The sequence below is a fragment of the Leptonotus elevatus genome, chromosome 2 (assembly GCF_054856555.1).
Source record: "Leptonotus elevatus isolate MCC_2025b chromosome 2, RoL_Lele_1.0, whole genome shotgun sequence".
In the NCBI taxonomy this organism is placed as follows: Eukaryota; Metazoa; Chordata; class Actinopteri; order Syngnathiformes; family Syngnathidae; genus Leptonotus; species Leptonotus elevatus.
This window is the reverse complement of record NC_141240.1, coordinates 24,645,299-24,664,251: the sequence shown is the minus strand read 5'-3', so window position 1 is coordinate 24,664,251 and position 18,953 is coordinate 24,645,299. Positions and strand designations below refer to the sequence as shown.

At 38.6% G+C, this 18,953-nt stretch overlaps 1 protein-coding gene across 2 annotated transcripts in view; it reads right to left on the bottom strand.

The window, feature by feature from the left end:
• Window positions 1-451: 451 nt before the first annotated feature.
• itchb (itchy E3 ubiquitin protein ligase b) overlaps window positions 452-18,953 on the bottom strand; it is a 21,248-nt gene continuing 2,746 nt past the window's right edge. For both annotated transcript variants that reach the window (XM_086068359.1, XM_086068360.1), the window contains 23 exons: window positions 18,400-18,497; window positions 17,983-18,124; window positions 17,268-17,392; window positions 16,373-16,507; window positions 15,418-15,463; window positions 15,148-15,329; window positions 12,879-13,164; window positions 10,341-10,436; window positions 9,871-10,045; window positions 9,666-9,735; window positions 8,732-8,816; window positions 8,428-8,556; window positions 7,715-7,787; window positions 7,130-7,201; window positions 6,594-6,682; window positions 5,718-5,877; window positions 5,503-5,636; window positions 4,873-5,013; window positions 4,430-4,550; window positions 4,101-4,205; window positions 3,534-3,630; window positions 3,197-3,269; window positions 452-1,572 (listed from right to left, as the gene is read on the bottom strand). In XM_086068359.1, coding sequence (XP_085924485.1) covers window positions 1,473-1,572; window positions 3,197-3,269; window positions 3,534-3,630; window positions 4,101-4,205; window positions 4,430-4,550; window positions 4,873-5,013; window positions 5,503-5,636; window positions 5,718-5,877; window positions 6,594-6,682; window positions 7,130-7,201; window positions 7,715-7,787; window positions 8,428-8,556; window positions 8,732-8,816; window positions 9,666-9,735; window positions 9,871-10,045; window positions 10,341-10,436; window positions 12,879-13,164; window positions 15,148-15,329; window positions 15,418-15,463; window positions 16,373-16,507; window positions 17,268-17,392; window positions 17,983-18,124; window positions 18,400-18,469 — 2,706 coding nt within the window. In that variant the 5' untranslated portion in view covers window positions 18,470-18,497 and the 3' untranslated portion in view covers window positions 452-1,472. The remainder of the gene's footprint in view (window positions 1,573-3,196; window positions 3,270-3,533; window positions 3,631-4,100; window positions 4,206-4,429; window positions 4,551-4,872; window positions 5,014-5,502; window positions 5,637-5,717; window positions 5,878-6,593; window positions 6,683-7,129; window positions 7,202-7,714; window positions 7,788-8,427; window positions 8,557-8,731; window positions 8,817-9,665; window positions 9,736-9,870; window positions 10,046-10,340; window positions 10,437-12,878; window positions 13,165-15,147; window positions 15,330-15,417; window positions 15,464-16,372; window positions 16,508-17,267; window positions 17,393-17,982; window positions 18,125-18,399; window positions 18,498-18,953) is intronic.

The window sequence follows — 18,953 nt, the reverse complement described above, 5'->3', positions numbered from 1 at the left end:
TTTAATATATGTGAACGGTTCATCATTCACAAACACAGCCACATTCCAATTAGAAGAGGGTGAACTACATTAACCACAATTTCTCATTTAATTTTATTTACTTTTCCTTCTTGAAAACATTTTATTTTTTTCCAATTGAGGTGTACAGATTGCAGGTCACGTTGATGGTGAAAAATCTATCATGGTCGCATTTAAAAAAAATGTAATATCACAAACATGGCATTTGAAAAGGGCTGTGCAGACTATATCCACTGTATTTACTAATTCTCGATATTGTTAGAAATTAAATAATTGACCCCAAACAAAACGACAACAAAATATGTTTTTTGTTCCTATTCTATTATCTCTCACTCTTTGTAGTTAACACATTTTCAAAAACACTCTTAAGATTTTTTTTAATGTCAAATCACAAACAGTTATTTAGTGTGAAATAAAGAACACATCTTCAAAAACGAAGACAAACACTGCTTTTTATTTCAAACTAATTTCCTGTAAAGTTCACAAAAATAAAGTGAAAAACAAAACACTATTATTAACTCTGTAGCTAGGTATTTGGAGGGCTTTAAATGATTTTTTTCACCCATTTTCGTAGCCTATTTTAAAGCAGGAAGTATTTAAGTGAGCAAAATGCAACAAAATAACTAAATTTGGCTTGAGATTAATTTTGGTGATTCTCCTTCTCAGAATACTTGTCATTCCCTGAAGGACGCGCCATTGGGGTCAAGTATTTGACAAAAAGCAATACCGGAAATCGGGACAAAATGATAACAATGAAGACCTTTTTCCCCAGTCACAAAATTACAGTCTAAACTGTGGTCCTATAAAACTAGGACTCTTTTTCAACACTGCGATTGCAGTAAACCTCGAACAAGAAAAATACTGCGAACTATGGTCACAATCATGGAGCCATTCAAGGGCTGCCTTCTCACGGGTTGTCTCCCAAATGAGTGTGATAAGCACTGTGGATTGCTTTGTTGTGCAGCATCCCCATTTTGCTTTTGTTATTTAAAGGCATGAGCCAAAGCTAATAAAATTCTAGTTAGAGAGAGATGCAGGTGAGAAGAGCGACAATCATTATGGTGGATATTAGGAGCCAACAATACAATCTGCTTAATTTTGGTAACCCAGAAAACTTAACACAGCAGTGACTAGTTTGACTAACAAGCGACTAAACAAGATTCCAACACCGCCTCCCGGTGACGCTGTGCCGACAGTGCTGTTGACTTTAAAATGGTCAGAAGAAGGGATGGAAAACACTCTCATGCTCATTCTGAAGTCCAAAATCAATTTGGGTGAATTTGGTTGTAACAGATTACCAATTAAAAGCTTTTCCTTTGGAGATGGATGCAATAAAATTGCAAGCACCAGGCGTGGAATCCCGCTGACCAATATGAACGAAAGGCTCCCCAATTTCAACCCGGCGACCTCATTCCCACTACCTGGCGCTTCGGCGCCAAAGCCCGTTCAAAACGTCACTCCTGTCCAAAGCCTTCTGTCTCTTCAATGGCAAACATTAGCTTCTCCTTCAGTTGCTCGTAGCTCTTGTACGGTGGCAAGTCCAATCTGTTGAAACTGCAAAGTACAGCAGAGAGAAGAAATAAGATGCGTTTCTTGAATACGAGTTACTAGTACTAGTTACTTGACACGAAGATGCCATAAAAACTGGCACAAAAACCAATAATACGTGAGTTTTTCTGTGAATAACAAAGAATAAGATCACCCCAAAAAATTATACCTCTGGTGGCTCATTTCAAGGTATTGATGGGGAAACAGAGCAATAATGTAAAGTTTGATAACATATACTGCACTATATAAGTATAGATGATAATTTTGTTCCCATACTTGTGTCTAGTCTTGGATTTGTAAAAAGAATTCCCCTGGCTAATTCTAATGTGCGTTGCCATGTTGGAACCGATGTGACATCACCGCGTTGACAGGCCGTCACTTGCAACCATTAGTTATTTATTATTAGTGCTGTCAAAGTTAAAGCATTAACTAATTAATTAATCACAAAAATGATCGCATTAATCATGTATTAACGCATATTAATCACTAGGAGTGTGAATTGCCTAGTACCTGGCGATTCAATTCGTATCACGATTCATAGGTCACGATTCGATTAATCCTGATACAAATCTATAAATTGATTACTGCGATTTTTCTCTCTCTCAAAATTAGAAAATACTAATCAGTAAACTTGTACATGCACACTGTAAGATTTGTATGAAAATGTATTTATCTGAAAATTCAGGCTTATAACTGAGCCACTGCATTTAGCAAACAGGTTGCAGTCTGTTTCATGTTTGAAGAGCACTGAAATAAAATATTAATGCTTAATGTTCCATTAATATAACATTCTTCCATGCTTAATGTGTGAATCCTAACCCTAAGTAAGACGTTTTGTTGAATATTCCCATAAAAAATTGATGTTTAAAAATCGATTCGGCCACATATCTAATCGATTCGAGAATTGCGCACTGTAATATTGCCGAATCGATTTTTTCTAACACCCCTATTAATCACACTATTAATTTTGACTGCAGATTATGCTTTAGCTGACTGACAGCAGATGGTCACATTAAAGGTAACACAGGTTGTGTTTGAGCAATAAACATAACTGCATGCATTAAAGTAAAGCATTTAATAAATGTTTATGTATGACATTTAGAATATTTGTTCATGTCAAAATATTGGGGTCATTTTTTTGTCCATTTTAAATTATACAAGTAATTAACTGATTAGAAAAAGAGGATGAGCGTGTGCAGTGGATCAAAAAATGTTGTGACGTCCTCATAACATTAAATGTCAAAATAATTAACACAACAGGTGCTCATCAAATTTGGCGGGCAAAAAATGTTGGTTGGCTAACCCTTGCTTTAATACAATCAGTGTAACATTAAAAAAAACAAGTTTGGATGTAGTTTTTCCTCAATAAACCATGTATATTTCTCTTCCCGAGTACCAAATTTGCTCAAACAGTTGCTCACTTTTATGAGACAGGCTAAAAGGAGCTATGTTTATCAAGACAAGAAATGTGTATAAAGTCTATCATTTGGAACATTGGAACTGTTTCAAACTGTGAAAAAAAAGCATCTATGACGTCAGATTTTTCAGCTCTTTTGTATTTTCTACTCTAACCCCTCAGTATCGTCTCTCCTCAAACAACAACTTCAGCGTTTTGAACCAATGAACTCACCAGGTGTGGCTTCTGGGAAGCCAATTTTCCTTTCCCACCTTCTCAATGCAGAACTTCTGGGGACCGTTGCTTCCTATAAAGTGAAGCATGTGGCAGAAAGAGGTATTTTATCAGGGCATTCAAAAATGTATCTGTGTGGTTATTTAAGAAATGCAAATTACCTCCACAGGTTCAACTGAAACCTTCAGAATTTCACTTAAAAGATGATACAACTATTTTGCTAGACTCTCTATCAAAAGGTCAGACCTGTCTAATTAAGCCGATGTTGGCAAAGGCACCCCACTTGTGGAAAGCTCATCTCTGCCCAACTGCCCAAAGTTCAGTATAAATATATTACCCATGAGGTCAGCAAAACCTCCAACAGGCAGACGACAGGTACCAGTGACAAACTGAAGCAGCCTCATTCTCTTCTCATTGTCCATTTCTTTTATGAACTGCAGGGAAAACATCACAGTAATTATTTCACCGGTCATAACATTAGGTACATTTGTACAGTTTCGTGAGATCCAATGCAAAATATTCTGCTTTCATAAATGCTCATCTTTGATCAACATCAGAGACTCATTTCACAAAAAGCTTATTGATAATATTTGAGGGGTCTTAGTAGACTGTAGTAGTGCAGCTTTATTCAACATCGCCCTAAAACCACCATTATGAACTTGTTAATGAATAACTGAATAATAACATATTTGTAAAAGCAGTGAGTATTTGATAGAGCCTTTGACTTTGTTCTCATTAGATTCAGATAATGGTTATGAATACGACAAAGCACAAGCGGAACATATAAAATATGTGAATACGCTGCCGTGTGTATATCAATTTCATCTTCCTAGCATTTCCAGTACAAGGCACACTCAAACACAGCAAAAAAAGATCAGAACCTCTTCCTAGTTTTGATGCTGACCTGCCAGAACCACATGATCTGCTTGCTGCCGCGAGCATAGTGTCTGTAGATGGTATTTCTTTGCCAATCGGCGAGGTCAATCTCCTGCATGCCACAAAGCATCACCTGCGAGCACAACAAAATGCAGTATGTAAATACTTTCTTTCTTGAGGCTGTATTTAATTCATGAAAAAGTATGATACAACGACCGAACCAATATCTATTATATTGGCAGCATTTAGGCATTTTTTTTCTTTTTAATATTACAGTTCCCAATATTTTACTTATTTTTAAAATTCCAATACAATTGTATTATGCAAATAGTTCAGATTCATGTAGGGTGCCCATACTTCTAACTCTTTGGCATCAAAATACTGCAGGTACTGCTGTGGGAGGACCTCATTGAAACCCTCAAAAAATGCTTGGGTCTGCTCTTCCACTCCTCTCGACAGCCTCCACTCTGCTACCAACCTGCACACCACACAGAACAGAGTGATTTGAACCGAGGTGTTAGAAATATTTATGTTTACTGTTCTATTCTTGTGTATCCTGATTCATTTTAACTGAACAATGTCGTAGGCCCTTTATTAAGACACATAGGAATGCTTCAAAATGCTTAATATGTCCGGACAGAAACATTGCATTTGACACAACAGGAGGGGTAAAATGTGTTTCAAACGTGAAACTTGACACCACTGTCCTGCGTTCCCTTTAAATCGGTTCCCAGCCTCTGTTACAGATCTGGTACTAAATCAGATGGCAGAATTCCAAAACAGAATCCATCAACGCCCACCTGATGTACTCTTCCTTGTTCTCCTCCGTAACTTGGATCTCTCCTCCGCCTGGTTTCAGGTCGTGCGTAGTGATTTCCCCTAAGATTTCCTTGTCAACACAAAAGAACATTTCCAAGCCACACTCTTCGATGTTGTTGTCCCTGTGGGGCAGTAAGGACAAACACAACATAGAACAAGAAATTTGTGGTACTTGATCAAACTACTGTGAAACCTTGTTTAACACGGAAGATATACTCTTGCTTCTGTACTGTACATATTGTAATGCATTTGTGTAAGACACATGTGCCTTTAAGAGGCAGGGCTTTATAGTGCGGTGTCTGAAGTGTACAAAAGCTGTGAGTGTCGGTGTGAGCTGCAGCTGACAGCAGCGCCTGGGTGAGTGTGCTCATTGTGTTTGTGTGTCACGGTTCTTCTAGCGTTCAATAAACAGCTGAAAAGTGCATCAGTGACTGTGGCTCTTCCTTCCCATATGCAAAAGCATTAAAGTACATTGGTATACTTTAAAAATGTTCACTTAAAAATGTGCAAACAGTGGGGTTGCAAACGATGAGCCGTAATATAGCAAATTACTGTCCACGTAAATATTAACAGACAGCATCACCAAGAAACAATGAGTGCTCAGAACTTACTTGATCCAAATGAGGGAGTTGTAAAACTCCGGGTCAACTGACTCTAGGTCTTTGAGGGCCAAAGGCTTGTTCAAGATGCGCTTGTAAAATGGTAATGAGAAACCCGTGTCTATGAACTTGCTGTGAAAAAGCGCCTGAAAAAGGATTAGAAGAATATTGGGATTTTTCTGACATCTTTGCTGGGCATACTGGCTAATATAAGAGAATGGACTCACCATGGCAATGAAGCGGCCAATGAACTTGAAATACTTAAGGTGATCAGGATTTATGTAGGAGGCGGGATTTATTTGAAGACAGTAGTTTTCTTTTCCAGCATATTCAAAAAGGCAGTACATGGGGTTCAACACTTCATGGGACAACAGGAAGAACCATTCCCTGGAAGAGATGTTGGACACATGAAAAAAAGAATCAGATTCTACTTGGAGTGATGTAAATACATCTTAAAGTTAAAGGAAAAAAATGCTGTTAATTGCCAGTTTGAAAACAACAACAAGCACATGCACGGTTTGGATTGAATTTGAGACAATAATTGTTTTAATTGACCAAACAGAGTTAAGATTTTTTGGTAAACTCCTTATCAAGTTAAGCGCATCCCAGTACACAAGTTTATTCATATTGGGGCGTTTAAGTCAAGTCCATTTTTTATGTGCCCGGCTTGCACACTTTAAAGATGCGGCCATTCTCCCATCCGGACTTCTGATACACCCGTCATGCGTGAACTATATATTCATGCACAACCGCCGCAGAGGCGTGATTTGGTGAAGTCCAAAACCTGTATCTCACTGATTGGTGAATGCTTGTGAGTGTTTGCACATGTAGCAAATGTTGGCTTTTGTCAGGGTTTGTTTCGCCAGACGTTTGCGAACAACCTGACTTAATGCAGCCTGTGGAGTGCGGAAGAGGAAAAGTGCTTAGGTCAACAGAAGAATGGGCGCAAGACCAAATTTGACAGGCACGCCCACATTGAGAGCTGCAAATGCGTGCTGCTTGCATGCCTTTTCTGAATTACTCACGTGGGAGTATATGGCCCCGTTTACTCAATGTTTTAATACTCTGACAACAAGTGTCCACTCTGTCTGTTTTGTACTTGCCTGGCAACCCCTCCGTAGTCGAGGCCTTCTTCTCCAGGAAAGATAATCCACAGTCTTCTTCGCAAATCCTGAGCGTTGAAGCTCATTATCTAAAATGTTAGATTTCTGCATTGATAAGTGCATTTATTGTGCTGCACAACAGCAGTATAGATCTGTTGTACTTGTATACAGACAGAATGCATATTCGTGTCATGAATAAAAAGGGTCAAAGGCAGACACATTTTGGCAAAAGATGTATGAATACATATTTCTCCATAAAGGCGGGGCTGGGATGGGCTGTTGCTTCCTGGTTCTACCCAAGCTTAGGCTACATTTACACTACGTTTCCAGCGGCTACAGCAGCAACATTGAAACCATGACAGACGTCCACAGGTGTTATGACGATAATTTCATACAATACACGTACCATATATCGGTAAAGAATTACACTAACAAACTTACATATATTGTTGTATATTTACATTACTATTGCTTTTTACAACAAACAATACGGCCCGGCGGTTTCTCGGCCATTAGTTGGCTGTGGGTCGCCTTACCTGCTGAAAGGAGTCCTCAAACAGAGTTTTCCGTGACACGTTGATCTTGATGTGTTGAGGCATCGCCAGTTGCTAAAAAGAGAAAAATATCAAACGTCAAATTATGGCGGCTAAAATTGAGCAGCTCTCCTGGGTTTTTTTTTTTTGCTTTAATTTATACTACATTAAAAATTAAATTTTTGCACTAACTTAGCACAAACTTTAAAAAATGTGCATTAATCGCTGTGGCAACTCCTGAAGGTACAAGTCGATAATTCGCAACAATTTTAGCACAACCTTTGTTGAGGTATGATGCTTGGACCAAGTCAAGTTTATTTGTATAGCCCTTAGTTACAAAAAAGGACAAACCACTATTAATTTAGCTGGGGTTTCATGTCTTTTTGTGTGTTAACTACTGTATTGAGATATTATCAGTGAATACATAATCTGTATGACTGAATTCAAGCATATGTCAGTGTGTATCTGTAAAGATGCACAATATGGCAATGATAGGTAATGGGTTTGTTCAGATATTTATTGAGTGTTCTATTTTGGCAAAAGATTAAACAGGTAATCTAATAATTTGTGTGCTGTTCTGATTCTTACCTGGCACCAAAATCTGAAGTATTGTACTTTGGCTTTGAAATCTCTGACATAGGTGATCTGAGGTCCATTTTCACTAGAAACAAGATAAGTACAACTTAATACGTGCAAGTGGTGTAATTAAGTTTGTACTTCTCGATATGTCGCAGTGATTAAATTAACACATCCACATGCCGGTTCACTATTGCTGTTTTTCTAAAACTGGAACCAGTACACTGTCACTGTTGCGTGACATTGTGTACAATACTGCAGTTATGACCATGAGTCATCAGAGGTGTTTCCTCAGTGATTGTCAAGAATTTAAAAAAAAATGCAAACCCCATGCTTAACAGAATAAGAACGAGTTCTATAAAGAGAGAGGTACAGTGAGGCGCACAAAAAACAACACGCTAGAACAAACTACATTGTAGGATAACACTTTTCTGCATCGAGTTTACTCAAGTAAATTTGTCTGCCTGGAAATATTCCAGGATGTGATTTAAACAGCACAAAATCACTAACAAATCCTAGATTAAAGAATAAGCGCACATATTGCATTCCCCAACCATTACTAGACCGTAATAAACATGGGCTTTAAACAAGCTCATTTCATCAGCCAAAAACATAAATGCTTTCACAGCAGACGGTATCTCTTGTTACATATTTTGGGACTTAGCCATGTAACTCACAATAACAGGCACTGTTTTTTTTATTTTTGTAACTGCCAGAGAACGTACAGTGAGGATTTTCCAGTGCGGGGGTCAATGTAAGTGGTAGTTCTCCTGTTGTGGTCTACAAAATAGGGAATACCATCCACGGTAAACCTCATCTCCCATCCTTCTGGAAGTGGCTTATCATTCAGCAACCTAAAATAATAAAGTAAAGCAAGTGAGTATTTTTGATTGTTTCACACAGACAATGCAGCAATCAAATGACATGAGTAACAGCAATCATTAAACAGGCACATTTGAATTGAAAATAAATGAATGGGAATAGCAGCTAAAATGTTAGCGCTGGCATAACAAAGATACAAAAACCAACCCCTGTGAACGTGGGTCTTCCCACTGTGTCGCCCGTGTAGGATGATGCACAAAATACACTCTTCCATTGCTGTCTGTTCTCTTCTCTAAACAAAGACACACAAAATACAAGTCAACAAAAATAATTAGAATTACACTAGTAAGATTTCTGCATTGCACATTTAAACTGTTCTAATAATGTTCCTGCCGCTGTGTGCACTGCACATTGTACAAACTGATATACACTAACAAATAGCTGAACAGCAAAATACACAATAATTGTTAGATCCATGATTCGACCAATAAAATTCCTGGTTCACTTAGAGCAGTCCTCATTCATCGTGCTCTTCACATTTTGACATCATGGGACCAACAGCACTTAAACAATTGATCAACACTACCTCATCACTGCTAGGTTTCAAACAGTATGTTCTCAGAGGTAAGCCACTAAGATTAGCGTGTCATCAGCAGGTTGCAACAGAGATACAAAGCGAACAGAAGAGTTACAGAAAGGTATAGAAGTGGAAGTTCTCAGAAAAAATAAATAAAAGTGTTGTGAATTTTGCCATTCATCTCCTTGTTGATACCATGAAGTTACTGTACTGTTAGACATGTGCATTCAAAGGCTGAAGAGAACGTCAAATTACATTCACCAGTAAAAATTATAGTGCAATTTAGGTTAATCCTGAAATTTCACCCAAAAGGCCAATTTAACATGAGGAGTAATGTATTTGGATTTTTCATTTTTACCTGAACATGTTCGGTTTAATAATGCTCTAGAAATATGTGTTTACCTAACAAAAGGCTAAGTCTATGGCTAAGCTGTAAGATGTGCCAACAGAAACCTGCAACATGTAATTCAAAGCTCATATAGAGTACAGTACTCGCGCTATACTGAAGAAAACTTTACCATTACTGCGTCCTTGTTAGGCAACACAAGAGTACAGAGATCTTACCCCATCCATTCGGCAGGGGTCCCAGCGGATCATACTCCTTATTTTGTGAGGCTGTCCCCTGGTCCTGTGCCTACATAAGAATAGTCATTACAAACAAGAACCATTTGACAACAATGGACCATTTTCCTCCCCAAACATCATTTTGAAGTAAGTAAGCTAATTCATTAAAGAGGCCATATCTTTATTTTTCAGTATCACATCTCACCCCAATTATAAACCTCTGGTTGAACTGTTGCATGGCACCCTGCAACTGCCTGCGCTGGTTCTGCCACTGCTCATAGTTGCGCACAGTCTCCACTGTGGGACGCTGCCACGTGGTGGTCCGCGTAATGTGGTCGACAAAGTAAACGCGGCCCATCTGGTCAACACGACGTTCCCAGCTAAGGATAAAGTTGACAAAGGACGAAACACTTATGTACACCAGGTAAACTACAGCCACAACTGTCGAACAAAACTAAGGTGTTTTTGGTGCGGGACTGAATTTAAATGGTGAAATTGTAAAGGTCAAGGCAGAAGACCCTTAACCACAAACAACCTGTTGCCACTTGGAAGCAATTACTGAGCAGCAACGGCAAAAAATGGTTTGAATTATGAATAGTTTTTGCGCTAATAACAACAAAAAATCTGAAAACTTCTGAAAATGATGGGGTTAAAATTGTAGTAAGAAATGTGTACCCTTGAGGTAAGGGATCTGGACGTTCCCATGTCGTTCTCTTTTCTACATGGTCAACAAAATACAACCTGCCGTTCTGATCGACCCTCTGCTCCACCCTTGAGAAAAAAACACAGGTAAACAAGACATTAGATCAGGGGTCACCAAGGTTTTTGAATCTAAATGCTACTTTTTGGCTACTGATCAGCTAACACTTGCATACATATGCTTTTAAAATAATACATATTAGGGGTGTGAATTGCCTAGTACCTGGCAATTCGATTTGTATCACGATTAATAGGTCACAATTCGATTTGATACGGATTAATCCTGATGCGAATCTTTGATTATTGCAATTTTTCTTTCTTTCTCAAATTTAGAAAATACTTATACACTGTAAGATTTGCATGAAAATTTATTTATTTATCTGAAAATTCAGGCTTATAACTGAGCCACTGCATTTAACAAACAGGTTGCAGTCTGTTTCATATTTGAACAGCATTAAAATAAAATATTAATGCTTAATGTTCCATTAATATAGCATTCTTCTATGCTTAATGTGTGAATCCTAACCCTAAGTATTGAGTTAAGTTGAATAGTCCCATAAAAAAAATTGATGTTTCAAAATCGATTCGGCCGCATATCGAATCGATTTGAGAATTGCGCGCTATAATATCGCGATTATATTGCCGAATCGATTTTTTCTAACACCCCTAATACATATGCTAGAATTACTTTAAATTAAATTTTATTAAAAATGTATTAATAGTCTGTGTGAAAACAATGATCAAGTTAATGATTTTACACAATAATTACTAATAGTGATTTAATCATCATTGTGATAGACAGTTTAATTTTACTGGTGAGCTTTCTTAAGAAGAGGCCCGCAAGCAACTCAAGTAGTTATTGAGGTCAACATTGTGCTCACAGGAAAAAGGTTGGTGACCCCAGCATTAAATAATACAGATCAGATTCAAGCATTTTAATTATGTACAAATTAAATATGAATCATAGTAAAATCATGTAATACATACTGTAAAGAACAACAACAAAATAATAATAAAAGAGGGAACTTCCAATACTGATGACCGGCGCTTGGACGATAAGCAGTTTAGATGGGACTGGAAAATTTGACCATTCTTTTTTATGTATATGGTGCTCATCACGGACGTAGCAGTTGCTTGTTTACGACCTAGCTTGTAGCAAACTTAGCTTGTAGCAGACGTGTGTGACGTCATGCACGTTGTGATCACGTCTCTAATCAACTGCTAAAAGGAGACTGATTCTCTATTCTATCTAAGTGCATGTAGTGAGAATGAAAAAATGTTGGCTTATTGTGATTGTATTGTATTGTTGAATTTTTATGCTAGGTTTGTTTTATGTTGTGTTTCTGTAAAGAACTTTGTGACAGCTAAGGCTGAAAGCGCAATATAAATAAATAACTTGACTTGGTGATACCTAAATTACCGATAGCATATTTCTTCAAATAATGGCAGCTCCTAAGACCAACAGCAGCACCACGGGCACATAAAACAGCCTCTCACATTAATTAAGGAGTGGAATCTTAGTCTTTTGTGAACGAGTCCATGCACAGTATTAATAAAGATGCTCACCGCGCAATGTTTAGTGCCACCAAGTTTGTTACGGGAAGTAACTCCCTTAATAGATTTGCCCAGTCTTCAACCATTTGCAGTTCTCCACAACAGCAGTCTGTTATTTTTTAATCATTTTAAACTCCAATTTCACTTGACATAAACAACATAACATTGTTTATCTTTCTAAAAAGGCATATCTTTAAAAACAAACAAATAAAAGCCTCGCTCCAATATATTCACCACCCTGCTGGATTCAATTTGTAAGATTACAGTAATTTCTGGACTATAAAGGCACACCTGACTATAAACCATGCTAGGTAAATTTGGGGAATACTCGAGTTTGTTACACATATAAGCCGCACCCGACTGTAAGCCGCAGGTGTTTTAATGTTACCGCACCGGGTTCCCGTGACTTTCTTCTCCATAACAAGGGCACAAATTGTCTCGCTCTCGTTCTGTCTCTCTTACTGTATTTGTGCTCACTTGGTTTGTTTTGCTCTGCCTGTTGCTCTTGCGCTTCCTTTATAGTGCGCCCACTTGTAATCTGATGGATAAGCCGCACCTTTGTATTAGCCAGATTCAAATTAAATTTCTTAAAATAAACTTCTCCAAGTGATTAAGCATTTCTGAGTGACTAATTTACACTAAATATGTCTGTTATTTATATAGCGCTTTTTAAAGTGCTTTAACATAGTCTCACATTCACCCATTCACACACCAGTGGTCGGCTGCTGCCAGGTCCACTGGGAGCAAATTGTGGTTCAGTATCTTCACCTCAAGGACACTTCGACATGGTCACCAGGGGTGAGGATCGAACCTACAGCCTCACGGATGGGAGACGACCAGGACCACACCGCCCATAAACATTGCTTACTTTTTTTTAATGGCAACTTGCATTCAGAAAATCTGATAAATATTGTATTTAAAAATACAACCAAGCAAAAACAACAATAAAGAAGCTCTTACCCTGGAGGCAAAGGTCCAGAGTTGGCTGCAGGGACTCTAGATGAGGCAGCAGAGCTGATGCTGCTCATTGGCTGTCTGGTTGCTGGAGGTCCAGAGGTAGATGCTACAGATGGAGTGTTCCTGTCCGAACCCAGTGAAGGGCTGCAGTCTGGGGCTGCTGAGGGCCCTGAGGCTGCTGAGGGCCCTGGGGCTGCTGAGGGCCCTGGGACAGTAGTACGCACAGGTGTCTCTGAACCCGACTGACCATTGCTGCTTTCAGTCACAGTAGAGCTATTGCTGGAAGAGGCTAAGCAGAGAAACAGTCGGACAGTGTTAATTGGGTTTAAGAAATTGGAATTCAAAATTTTAGTAGAAACAGTTGACTAAATTATGCAACTTTGTTTTGTTTTTTAAACCGTTTAAGTGTAATTTGAGTGTCACACTGCACACACAAAAATATTCATAAAAAACAAACTGTTGTAGATAATCACAATATACCAGAAGGCATCTTCAACTGTGTAAGACACTAAAAAGAAAATTTCAAGCATATACAATTTGAACATGATCCCCAACCCCCAAAATACAAAATGAGTCACTCACTATGCCACACCACTTAAAGACAATACAACAATACAGTTTTCGTTTCGGCTTCGCCCAACGTAATTACGCTTGAAGAAAACTTTCTTCACAATCTCTTTCATTGTTTCAAGGTTAATAGAAGACAACTACCAGTACTTTTTTTTAATGGCATTACTATTCATTTCAATGGGGAAAGTTAATTTGTTCTGTGACTAAGCTCAAAAGTTATGTATTGTATATTAATCAAACTGCTATGTCAAGATATCAACACATTACAAATTGTAATGCTGCCAAGTAAAATAGGTTTAAAAATAGATGATGAAGCAACAATGAAAGCAACAAGGAAGTGGAACAAATTATGTATTCACAAAGCTTCATCTCCCATAAAGCCTTAGCAGTTTAAGAAAAATACATTTCCGTATGAATATTTATAGTGCAAACATGACTAATAATTTTAGAGAAAGGCATTTCAGGCTAGTACATGATTATACAGAACATGTCAGATACCTTTAGTCCATAATGCATGATGTTAGCACATCAGGCATGCCATCAGAATGCCTCTGTCATGAGACCTCATTTCATCCTGCATCAAGGATGAATTATTTTTTCTTTGGCAACTTGTGAAACTTATTTCCATTCCACTGACTGAAGATGAAGACTTATACGTTAGCTTGGGTAGTTGACAATTGGTTAGCTCCTGTATATTGCATGCTTGTCATGGAAGAGTATTACTTGAGTGTAAAGTAGATTTAGAAAAGCACTAGCGTCATGATTTTATTGAACCTTTTCATTGTACATTGTTGACCTACTAAAAACAAAAAAAAACAAAAAAAGGACAGACTGTGCAATTAGGGTTAAGCATAAAAAGCATTAAACATTTCTGCCAACTTTTGTTTCTTCCTTAGCATGTTGCAGGTTGTGGACAGGTGTCTTTTATATTGATAATGAGTTCAAATAGGTGTCATTAATACAGGTAAAGAGTTGAGGAAAGAGGAGCCTCTTACAGAAGAAGTAACAGGTCTGAGAGTCAGACATCTTGCTTGTTTTGTAGGTGACTAAATACTTATTTTCCACCATGATTTGCAAATAAATTCCTTAAAAATCAGACAATGTGATTTTCTGGATTTTTTCAAATCATTTTGTCTCTCACAGTGGAGGTATACCTATGATGAAAATTACAGGCCTCTCTCGTCTTTGTAAGTAGGAGAACTTGCACAACTGGTGCCTGACTAAATACTTTTTTGCCCCACTGTAGAACGTATTTATACGTTTTGGGGAGCAAATAAGTTACTGTCCATGAAATCTAAAATATTGGGGGCGATCATTTTGATAGTTTCAGAGGTTGAAGTGGGCATGAGTAGAGATGTGTAGAGAAATTTTGGTAACGATTAATTGCAGTTTTCGGACATTAGTCAATGTGAAGCTTTTTTACACCACAGATGGTGGAGACAGTCATTTACGGGTGTCTCGTTGACTGCAGTGCAACGGGGGTGAAGTTCGTAGCCCTTGTACCAAGAAAATCTCTGCATTAAGAGGCGTCTGATAGCCGAGCCCGAGAAGCCACACGGTTCTTAGTCGCAACACCGCAAATGAAGCGAGAAAGAAGGCAACGTTCCGGACGGGGACCACCATCCGCCCCCGTTCAGTGTCGGTGGCATTTATACAAAACGGTTAAGTGAAAAAGCCACTAAAAATTTGATAAATAACAGACCTGCTGACGAGGTGGGTCTGCAAGGGGTTGGAGGAGGAGGTCTGGAAGGTCTGGGTGGCCGCAAAGGCCGCACACTCCCTGTTGACACCAGGGGAGAACCAGAGGCGGCCCCTGACCTTCGTCCCCGGGGAGATGAGCGTTGCTCAACGCTGCCCACAGCAGGGGAACTGTCTCGGCTGTGTCTATGAGTTCAGGGGATAATGAAAGTCTAAATGAAACTGAAACTTAATGTGTGGAACTCACAACTAAAGAGTGAAGCATTCTCCATACCTTGGTGTTTGTTCTCCATTAGAACGGGATTCTCCATTTGATAGATCTGAAGAGAAGTAAATGTATGATGGAAAATGAGATGATGAACATACAAAATACATGAATTTCCAATCCACTTAAATCTAATAAATTTACATACTGGCCAAAAAGAGTCTCGAAGACTAGTGTTAGTAGTCTTTTGGCTTCTCACATCTTGTGTGCAAAGATGTCAAAGCAAACCATAGACGGGTATTGCAGTTAGAATGCTAGAAAACCGGAAGAAGTAGCCCTGATTGTGTGTTTTGGAAAGATTGGCGATGGAAAACTATCCATACATGTTTTAAACTGATTTTTCTCACTAGGATTGCAGGTGTACTGGAGCCTATCCCATCTGGCTGAAAAGTGGGGTACACACTGCATGATATTTGCGTCAAAATAAATGTGCATGCCCCGCTGACCAAATGCACATTCAATAATTCACAACCAGAAATGAATACAGTATTTAAAAATGTTAAGTCATGATAAATGCACACTTATAAAAATAAATAAATAAATAAACACATGTATTTGTTAATCTGAAAAGCATGTGAAAATCGTGCAACTTGAGAAATTTCAACTCATAATTATCCGGTATGCAAAGAAGGGGGAAAGGGGTGCAATGTCTTACAGTTAAAAGATAACTCTTCAACACATAAAATAATATCTGAGCACGGTATGAATATTTGACTGTCAATAAATTCAAACAGCTTTGAAGGAAATAAGGACAGAATATATGTAATAATAAAATGTAACATATCTTCCTTAGCAAGCATTGACTGCACTTCTCTACACATTCTATACATTATAACTTGTAACCTGCCACATACTATAAACCGTAATTTGTTTTGTTTTTTATTTCAGAGTCGCAGTAACGTTTCAGCCTTTGCAATTTCCCAAGCAAACGTTCATGTTATCGGTGACTACCCCACCGACTCACTCTGATGGTCGACTTCAGCCTTGGCGAACATTTCGGGGTCAACTGTCATGCCGTCCAGGCAGACAGACAGGTCTCCCACCACGTCCGTGTGGTCTCGGTCTGTACACAGCTGTATGGTCTGCACCACGTCAGAGACTAGTTGAAGGTGATCAGAGAAATATGTATACATCAGATAGGCTGGACGCCAGTTGTGACAGTATATACAATGTTCCCTTGCTACTTCGCAGTTCCGTTATTGTGGAATTTCAATGGAGATGCTGAACATTACAGAGAGCTCGTAACCCCCAAAATAGGAGGAGCCCCCCCCCCCCCCCCCCCCAAAAAAAAAAGAAGAAGCAAAAAGTCAACCTCTACTTTACGGAAAGTTATTTATTTTGTGGGGCTCTGAACCTATTGCCCGCGAAAAGTGAGGGAACACTGTATTCCAAATAAAATCCTATGCATCATTTTTAACTAAATCAGGGGTGTCAAACATACATCAGCATCAGACCCGCAAAGGGGTTTAATCCGGCCCACACATATGACAAGGATTAACAAACTTCATTAACTGTGCCACACAATGCATTCTAGGAACAATATATATGCAAAACGGGTAGCTACAAAACGTCTGGAATTCATACAGGCAAAGTGTTGCTGTGTTCCATTTGCATTCGTGTTATATTTTGGAACAATATAATTACAGTTGAGCCCCGTAATGTAGGTCTAACCCACAAATAGCTAAAATATGCGTATAATTGACGCCAATTGTTTTTAAGTTATATAAAATGATTTTACCGATCCGGCCCGCTTGGTAATATATTTTCCTCCATGTGGCCCTTGAGCTAATATGAGTTTGACACCCCTGAACTAAATCAACCAGGAGGTGCTGTGGGAGCCAATTACAGCAGACACTCACTTTTCATGTTGTTGGACTTAAGCGTGGCACTGATGTCCAATTTGGCTATGCCGAGCAGGATGTCAGACTTGAGGGTTTGGTGGCTCCACACTCGAAACACCAGTTTGCTGAAGGGAGTCACAATCCTGTCAAAAACAATCGACAAATAGAAATGTCATCATCATCAATACTCTGCCAAAGTTTATTTATGCTATTTAGTTAAATAGTCACAACCACGGTAACCATTCAAAAGAGTCACAAGGATATAATGTAATATTGAACTACTTGTATAAACAGTATGTTGAGCCAATATATATTTGTTGCAGGTCGCACTTCAACAAAAAGGTGTTGTATCATTGTTAAGGCTACACCGTCAAATTAGCACTTTGCAAGTAAAAAGCACTTGTTACTCTCCAATCCACCAGCCACGGTAGCTTGTGTGAGCAGCAAAACCTTTGTGTTTTTCTGAAAGCAAACAATGGTGTTGAGAACCAATTGAGGGTGCTGACATAAGCAAGCAAATAGCTTATGTTATAATCCCCTATATTTTGTACAAAAAAAAGAATATGCTTTTAGACACACGTGGACTCAGGTCCCACGACATCATATACTGTAATACAGTTTTTGTAGAGTGACATATTGAGATGAAACGCCGTATATAATATCCATGCATCGCAACAAAATAAAGCCTTCCTCTGAACACACATCAATCAGCGATCATCCTTCCTTAACTTACACTGTGAGTGGCTGTTTCCATTTGGGACTGTGGGTGTTGTTGCATTTCTCTGTTTTCCTGGACTGACCATCAACAGTAACTTCCACATAAGGACTGGGACCAAACCAGTTCTTCTTGTTCTCTTTCAGTTTTGCTGATAGCACTGAAACAAGAAGACGGAGAGAATGGGGCAACCAGAAGATCGTTCAAGACAAGATAATTCGGTCACCAAGAAACTGGTAACGCACAAAAAGATTGTTGGGACGTGTTTACATTTAGGACTCAATGAGCTCTGGAATACATGACTTGGCAGTTGGCTCACTCACACGTTCATAAAGTCATGTTAAGAAACATTTTTAAAGACTCATTCCTTACCATTTAGGACTATATGGTAAGACATACAAACAAACAAATAAATAAAAACCATACTCAACTTACCAGTAATTTGTAGCTGTGCCTTCATAGGGTAACCATTGGAACTGCCTGCCTTGGTGACTTCACTTGCCATGACATAGAGCTGGGATGAAGCCTGCAGCCTAGACAACAAACCAAAGCGGTTTCACATTGGTGCAACTTTGGAGGACAAAGGTGACCAAGTGGAGCATTGGTTGTTTTTATTCAGACTCCCCCTAAACAGTGAGGGTGGTCCTGGCTAGTTCACAAATATTGTACACCGCTGAATTACGTGATCTAGGATGCCTTGGCATTGGATGAAATGTTAATCTTCTGTAAAGAGGACATACTGAACATTTTGATTTTGCATGGGATGGGGACCGGGACCAATGCGAATAGTGAAAATCCACGTATGGTATAATTGACATCCATTGAAATGTACTGGGGACTTCTTTCCTCAAGCCTAAAAAAATATTCAAAAAAAACCCCACTGATAAACATTCAATATACATTTTACATAAAAAAGAGGGAGGAAGGTGGATGGGGAAAAATAGGGGGACCACATTTTTAAACATTGAAAAAAAAATATCTGTGAATAT